The following is an 8,062-nucleotide window of genomic DNA, read 5'->3' as shown; positions in this document are numbered from 1 at the left end:
ACACACACATACATACACACACATACATACACACACACATACATACACACACATACATACACATACATACATACACATGCGTGGAGAGCATGGGTGGTAGGTTTCCCAAGGAGTCACCACTGAATAGGACTATTAACTTGGCCGCTACCTTTGCCCTCCAGGATTTAGATGTGACACCCTGACTTTGTGGCTGCTTCAGTTTGGGAGGGCACAAAAATGCTCACAGAAAGGGTTACACTGGGCCTGCAGAGATGGCTTAGCAGATACGAGTGCTGACTGCCCTTGCAGAAGACTGGAATTCAGTTCTCACTGCTGTTACCTGGTGGCTCACAACTGCCTGTAAATCCAGCAAAGGGGATGTAATGTTCTCTTCAGGCCTCATGTATACATGTGCCCACAGAGACATGCACCCACATTGTTACAAAGTAAGTCTTTTATAAAAAAAAAGAAATGCTATTTGATAACTTTATAAATGATGGCTATCGTTCTATAACAGACACATCCTTAGATGAACCTAGTTCATCTCCTACCCATATTTGTTCAAATATCGGTATTTGTGACTACAGTAGGTTCTGCCTACTAGAAAGTCGCTTATTAGCGTCCTTATCAGTATAGAATTGACAGTCATGACTGCTTTAAAGCCCACATGACCACAGGAATTACTCTGTTTCCATGACTCGCTTACAGTTGGCTTTCTGATTACAAAAGATACATGTTCAATGTAGAGCGGGTGAACAATCTAGAAAAACCCAAGGAAGAGGTCTCTATCACGCGTGTCATTGGTAGACAGGTTACGGCGTGTGTATGTCTTCCAGTGTGTGTGTGTGACTACCAAGCAGAACTGGCCTCACCTGCTATATACTACCTTGTTTGTCTTGTCTTATAGTCCCAGCTGTATATGACTGTACACTCAATTTCAGAAACAATGAAAACCCAACACTGCTGGGAGTCTTAAATGGAAAGAAATATCACGCTGACTGCTACGTTAGGTAAGCTGGCCTTGCTTCCTTCCTAGAAGAGGGAGGGCTTGTTTCTAAGTGCTAAATGACAAGGAGTCCAGCCTCCAGAAACGTCTGCTTCCCACTGAACTTCTCCCCAGTTATTTATATTATGAACTCAGGAGGCATAGCACACCTACTGCACACCCTGGGGAGGATGCCTTCCCTTCCAGCTCCTTCGAATCTGTTAACTGGCTTGGCTCAGCTTGCCTCGCTCCCCTCCCAGAGCTCTGGGTGGACAGACAGGAGGCCAGTACTCACTATCAGTCATTCTTTGTGGACACCTTTCCTATGAAGATGGATCTGCTCTTTGCAAAGACAAGCCATTTTTTTTCTTTCTTTTCTGTTATTATTATTATTATTGCCTGCTTAATGGCTTACACAATGTGCCCCTTGATTTCTAGAATGTCACCAAGACTAGTGGAATGACAATGGGAAGCTGTAGCAGGCAGGAAGTCACAGGGCCATTTGCTCAACAAGTCAGTGACCTTATGCATTAAAACCCAGTCTGCGTTGGGTCAGGTGGCGCTGGTTCCCTATGCCGTAGTCATCTTGAAGGCCATCCAGGAGCCCCTGAAACATCCTCATACAAGCAGACAGATGGTACAGAGCTTTCTGGGTAAAGAGCCCTTCAGATGCCAAATGCCAGTACACCGCAATGAAATCACAACTCTGTCACGTCACTCAAAATGTCTAAATATACACCTGCATTTGTGGACTGCCAGCCTGGGGTAAGTCCCTGGAACTAACTGCTCCAGCTTTTCCACAACATGAGGAAGAAGCACCATCAACCACGGCCGCCCAAGAAGCTCCTCAAGCCGACTTCCACCCCCTGCTCCCACGACCAGAGACAGAGTGGAGCTGGATTCTTGTGGGGTGCAAGATCGTTTGACATCCACAAGGGTTGGGGGTGGGTGGGTGTTAGTAACTGTAGTTTTCTGGAGTATATGTGGGAACTGGTGTAGAGTACAGAGCCAACTGTGATCCTTTCAAGTTCACCTATGAAAGCCAGCAAGTGTTCATGTCCACCTGGGAAGAGTCCTTATGCAGCCCATCACACCTGTTTGTGTGTAGTGACCCACTTAATACGACTGGGACATTCTAAGTAAATACTGCAGTGCCGTATAAAGAATCAACACATCTGGGTCCCTACCGTCCAGCACAGGCTTAAAAAGAGTAAAACTCCCTAAGGCCCAGCTAGCCAAGTGAAGACACCTTCGCAAGGCCTCGTGAAGGTTTTTCCTGAGACATATTTAGTGAGCTTACTTGCAATCGGAGAGCAGAAGATGGCCTAGTCAGCCATCACTGGGAAGAGAGGCCCCTTGGTAGTGAAAACTTTATATGCCCCAGTACAGGGAAAAGCCAGGGCCAAGAAGTGGGAGTGGGTGGGTAGGGGAGCAGGGCGGAGGGAGGATATAGGGAACTTTCGGGATAGCATTTGAAATGTATATAAAGAAAATATCTAATTTAAAAAAAATTAAAAAAAAAAAAAAACAGAAAGAAAGGTCGATTTCGTGGAAACACTCAGGGACCAAAAAGGTCAAAGGACACTTTCAGAGAAGCTTCAGTGTCCTTACTGATAAGTTTCTGGGCACAATGGGGTGTGAAATGTCTCGTGGGAAATTGTGACAACTTGTCCGTGGACCAAAGCAGACATCCTCAAGACGTCATCTTTGAAGAGCCAGTAGCCTGAGAGCATATGGAGAGGGGACTCTGAAAATTACTCTCTGCTCAAAGTGGGCTCTTTGCTAATGGATAAGCCTGGCACCCTTGCCCGCCCAGCCTGACAGCCAGCCAGCCAGCCAGCCAATGAGCTCATTTCCTGGGCAGAGTAACTCAGAGGTCTCTATTCTGTCCCGATGCCCTTCTCACATGCCTGACCTTCCAGCACCTGCCTCAATGTGGCTGTGCCCCAGTGGAGGACAAAGGAGCTGCGTGTGAGATGGTCCGCCATTACTGTTGCTCCTTGGTTGTCCCATATGCATGGGTTCTGCACCTATCGGCCTGCATCACAAGGAACACAGAGCAGCAGTGTTCTCTTGGGCGGAAGCAGTGTTGGGTTTGGGGAGGTGGAAGGCGGAGAGAGGGAGACCCCCCACTCCTGACAGTATCTCTCTGTCACTGACTTGACCCTTCTGCTGGCCATGGACTGCCCCCCTTGCCTCCTCCCCAGGGTTTAGTCTGCAGCCAAAACTGTCAGTCAGCCAGTGGCCTGGGGGCTCGGTGTGGTCGCTACTCTCAGCCGCCTGCTCTCTGCTTTGGCAGGAGGATCCCCATGGAGGACATTCCGGAAGATGAGGACAAGTGCTCTGCCTGGTTACACAAGCTCTACCAGGAGAAGGTGAGTGCTCCTGCGGGGTTTAGGGTTTGAGATGCCGTTCTCATGGGTGGGCACCGGGAGCCAGTTACTGGTGTCCCAAAGGATCAACATGTCAAGCACTGGAAGAACATGGCAGAAGTACATTGTTAGGTGGCCTCACAGATAGCAAAACCATCGCGTACGTGCATGTAGTGGACCAACAGATTAGTAATGGCTGTTCTGTGTGGTCCAAAGAACAAACAACAGCAGCTGGCCCAATGGGTTTCAAGTGAGTGAGCTTATTGCCGCGCAGTAATCAAAAGGAGGGGAAAGACCTGCAGCGAGCATCCTCATGGAGGAATCACCTGAACATGCAGGAGTCCTCAATGGAGCTCCCTGCTCATGGATGAACTTCCGCCTTCCTCTTTCTGTCCACCTACCGTGGAGATGGTCTCAAGGGTGTCCACATTTCTATTTCTCTGAGCTGCTTGCTATTTTCCTTCCTCCCTGTTGCAGTCAGGGGCCAGCCATCCAGCACAGTTATGGAGGACAGTTGACATAAGCAAGCTCAATGAGACGAGAGAGAGAGAGAGAGAGAGAGAGAGAGAGAGAGAGAGAGAGAGAGAGAGAGAGAGAGAGAGAGAGCGAGCACCTCTTTGTTCCCAGAATCCCCTTCATTAAGCACAGACAACATAGGACAGTTTACCGGTATACTATACATCAGTGGTCCCATAGCCCTGGGGTCTTCCCCATGCCTATCGTGTTTCCCCATTGGAGGGCTCACTTCAGTAACAGATGCGGTCTTGACTATTCCTGCGTAAACTCCGTCACTTCAATTCGGTCCTGCAAGGCCCCCTTTCCTTTCCTGGTCCAGCTCCCTAGCTCTGCTTGCTTGGCTTGGTTTTACACAGCCTCCTCCCTTCCCAAGATGTAAGCAGGGTGCAAGGAGAACCTAATTATCATTGCCCCAACTTGACCTCATGGATATCGTCCCAAGCAAGGGCTGGCACTTCCAGTGAGCAGTACCTTGCAGGCCCCTTGCCCTTTGTCATCCAGTCTCTGAAGACCGCAGACAGGCTGATGGGAACCAGCATGTTGAGAGGCCAGGCTGACAGTGTATCCTTGGCTGTGTGTGGGCTGAGCTCAGTTATCTTTCATCCACGCTCCCTTCAGCCGGCCCCACTGTCCTGCTATGCTTCCTCAGAGCCTGGGTATGGTGAGCATGACCAAGGATTGCCAGCCCCAAGCTGGAGCTATTCAGTCCTGCACACAGGAAGACAGTGGTAGCTGTCTCTCCATGTGACACTGGAGGAAGGGGACGCCAGCTGCCCTGACAATCCCCAGTAGCTGCCTACAAACTACTTTCTGTAAGGTACCAGTAGGCACCACCTGGAACCCAGCACAGTGTCTGAGACTCTTTTCTCTGACCCTCAGGATGCCTTTCAGGAGGAATACTACAGGACAGGGGTCTTCCCAGAGACTCCCTGGGTTCCCCCACGGCGGCCCTGGTCTCTGGTCAACTGGTTGTTCTGGGCATCGCTGCTGCTCTACCCTTTCTTCCAGTTCCTTGTTAGCATGGTCAGCAGTGGTTCCTCGGTGACGCTGGCCAGCTTGGTCCTCATCTTCTGTATGGGTGAGTGCGAAGCCAGCATGCTTGGCGGGTACCAGATGTATGTCAGAAGGTGCTCCTTGCAGGCTGAGTGGTTCCCACAAGGGCCAGCCTCACAGTGCTGTCTGGGGTCTAACATGCGCCTGGTGGAACTGCACAGCCCGTATGGTGTGACATGGAGCTGGAGTCCCCTTACTGCCCCCACCCCCCAAAAAAAACAGATGGTGAGGCGATTCTCTAAACTCCTCTCAGGACTGAAGCCCTGCTTGCCCACCCTCTGCAGACAGCTCTGCTGGCTCCCTGCCTTCTAGAGGGAAACATGACATGGGTCTTGAGAGACCTAGTTGTTGGCTCTTTGCCTTGGAAGCAGACACGGGACCCTCCCTAAGGGACTCTTCCTCTGTAACCAGGTGACGAGGCAGGAGTGAGGAGGCTTAGAAAGTGCCTTCTTCATTCTCCACAAAGGGTTATTCACCTGGTAGCACCTGGGTGTGACATTCCCCTGGCACCTGAAGGCCAGGCGACAGGTGTCCATGTCCTGAACAGGCTGACTATTTCTCTGAAACAAAGTACTGTGGTTTCTGGGCAATACAAGGGGCTGAAGTCAGAAGTGTCTCAGGACAGACTTCCATGTGGAGCCTGGTGCTAACAGCGTCTCTTAGTGACTACTGCAGTCTTAAGAATCAGGCCACTAGGTTCTCAACCTCCCTAATGCTGTAGCCCTCATATTGTAATACAGACCCTCATATTGTAGTGACCCCTAACCATAAAATCATTTTCCTCACTCCTTCATAATTGTAGTTTTGGTACTGTTATGAATTGCAGTGTAAATATCTGAGTTTTCCAATGGTCTTAGTTGACCCCTATGAAGGGGTCATTTGGGGTCATGACCCACAGGTCATGAGAACCACTGCACCAGATGCATCTTCTGAACCACTTTATTTTTTTTAAAACTTGGTACATTGTAAGCAACTTGACATATCCAGCACATGAGCCAGTCTGTCTGCCATCAGGACCACTAATTTTAGGCTCTGAGTTGGATCCTGGGAAGGAGGTTGGTGGGGCTTGTAGGCGAGGGAGAAATCCCATCTCTGCTTTTACTAGCTGGCTGGCCGGCAAAGGAGGGCCATGTCCTCTGGGGCAGACAGCTATATTCCTTAAATAAGCGGGATGGGAAAGGGCTCCCCTAGGTGTGAAGTAAGTGCCCAGGAGCCCAAGCTCCGCCTGGGTGCTGTGGTCATTCAGAAATTTTCCCAGAAGTGACCTTGTGTCCTTGCTGACACATTTGTACCCCGCCTCCAGTCCTGTGTTTCCCCTGAACGGCACTGTTCCAGCATTCCCTCTACTTCCTAAGGTCTCTGGACCAGAGTCCACATCTCTTACCATTTCCTATTATGTCCCTTCTGCTGACGAGACACTCCACTCAGGCCTTACATCTCAGCCTCTCCACTGGTGCCCCGCCCTTCATGTGCACAGGCTGGCCTCTGTGTCCTTGTCCACTGCATGGTCTTGCATGGCAGCCTATATAGAGAACATGATGCTACAGCTTTGTGACATGCACCATAATTTGGGGGCTGTATCTGCTCGCTCACCTGCTGTGCCATAAACAGCATCTGTAGGCTGTGTGTTCAGTGATTAAGAGGGGGCCTGGCACACAAGGAGCTCAACGACCCTTACCTCCAGAGGTACTGCTTACAGGGTAGTTTCCAAGCAAGCATCTGGTGGCTCTGTGAATTCCCAGATAGGTCCAGCACATTCTCTGACAGCCGCAGCTTCAGAGAGCAAGGGCTCCAGGGGCCAGCGATTTTTGCTCTCTGTGGCCAGTCCAACCAATGGTAGAGTTGTGTGGGTATTCAGTGCCTGCATCCTCACAAAGCACCCCCTCCCCCCAGGCCATTGCCCCACAGTCTCAAAGAACCATTTTTGCCTTGGAAAGTGGTGCTGAAAGCAGAGAATTCTGGGAACTCTGTGGACAGGTGTGTGCTGCTTGTGCAATTCTGTTTCCCACAACCTCCTCCCCACAGAGCAGCCTGTTTCCCTTTCAGCTGCCGAGGAATGCCCAAAGCTGGGGTCATATGGTCCATCAGACTCACTTGCATTTTGGAGCAGACAGCCTCGTAGCGGCTCCTGTTGACAGAGCGCTCCTGGGGTGTGCTGAGATTCTAACTGCTCATCCCTGTTCCCTGCAGCCTCCATGGGAGTTCGATGGATGATTGGTGTGACAGAAATCGACAAGGGCTCTGCCTACGGCAACATCGACAACAAACGGAAACAAACGGACTGATGTGGAAAAGTCACCTCCAGAGGGAACCGTGGGGGACGGCTGGCCTCTGCTTAGCCTTTGTAGCAGGGCTCAGTGATGGAGACTGGGGGGCCCTTGCTGGGACAAACAGAAACCACAGCCCCTCTGGTCACAGAGTTTTGCCTCAGCGCTGGATGTGAAAGGAAGACGGGTTTAGACCTTTCCCCTCCCCTCCTCCCTGTGTGATATAGTGGTTTTGGTTATGTCTCTTTTCAGTTGCACACGTGTGTGTGTGGAGGGGGGTGCGCGCGCGCGCGCGNGTGTGTGTGTGTGTGTGTGTGTGTGTGTGTGTGTGTGTGAGAGAGAGAGAGAGATGGGATGAGGAGAATGGGTGTGTGGTTGTGTGTGCACTGTGACCCTGTGACAGTAGGGTCTGGGAGGCTCCAAGGAAGGGCAGGGCCAGGGTGGAAGGGAAGGTGTCCCTGTCACCCCATGGTGCTGCGTCTTCTCTAACCCTCAATTGCCGGAGACAGAGTGAAAAGTGCTTTGGGTAAGATGACTAAATTATGCCTCCAAATAAGAAAAAGGATTAAAGTGTTTGTCTGGGTTGTCTGTGGCAAGTGTTTACACAAATCCTCTACCCTCCACTCTGCCCTGGATTTAGGCATTCCAGATGGCAGCCACTCACCAGCTCTGCTCCTGGTGGGGTTTGCTGGGAGCTTGAGTTAGGGACATAAACGGACAGGTCACTTGAGGGTTATGTGTGTGTGTAGTAACTTGTCAGTGTCGTGAAGGGTTTGTTAGGGCTCACAGTTCAAGGGCACAGTCCGTCATGGTGGGGGGGTCATTGCTGTAGGAAGGGGAGGAATCTTGTCAGAGAGAAGAGACGAAGGCTAGTGCTTACCTCTCTTACT

At 50.8% G+C, this 8,062-nt stretch overlaps 1 protein-coding gene across 1 annotated transcript in view; it reads left to right on the top strand.

Moving 5' to 3' along the window:
• The window catches only part of Agpat4 (1-acylglycerol-3-phosphate O-acyltransferase 4), a 101,191-nt gene extending 93,435 nt beyond the window's left edge, over positions 1 to 7,756 (top strand). The window contains exons 6-9 of the mRNA XM_021149365.2: positions 887 to 989; positions 3,264 to 3,339; positions 4,732 to 4,930; positions 7,096 to 7,756. Coding sequence (XP_021005024.1) covers positions 887 to 989; positions 3,264 to 3,339; positions 4,732 to 4,930; positions 7,096 to 7,190 — 473 coding nt within the window. The 3' untranslated portion in view covers positions 7,191 to 7,756. The remainder of the gene's footprint in view (positions 1 to 886; positions 990 to 3,263; positions 3,340 to 4,731; positions 4,931 to 7,095) is intronic.
• Positions 7,757 to 8,062: the final 306 nt, after the last annotated feature.

This window comes from Mus caroli, chromosome 17 (genome assembly GCF_900094665.2).
Source record: "Mus caroli chromosome 17, CAROLI_EIJ_v1.1, whole genome shotgun sequence".
NCBI lineage: Eukaryota > Metazoa > Chordata > Mammalia > Rodentia > Muridae > Mus > Mus caroli.
The sequence above is the reverse complement of the archived record's forward strand: the minus strand, read 5'-3'. Positions and strand labels throughout refer to the sequence as shown.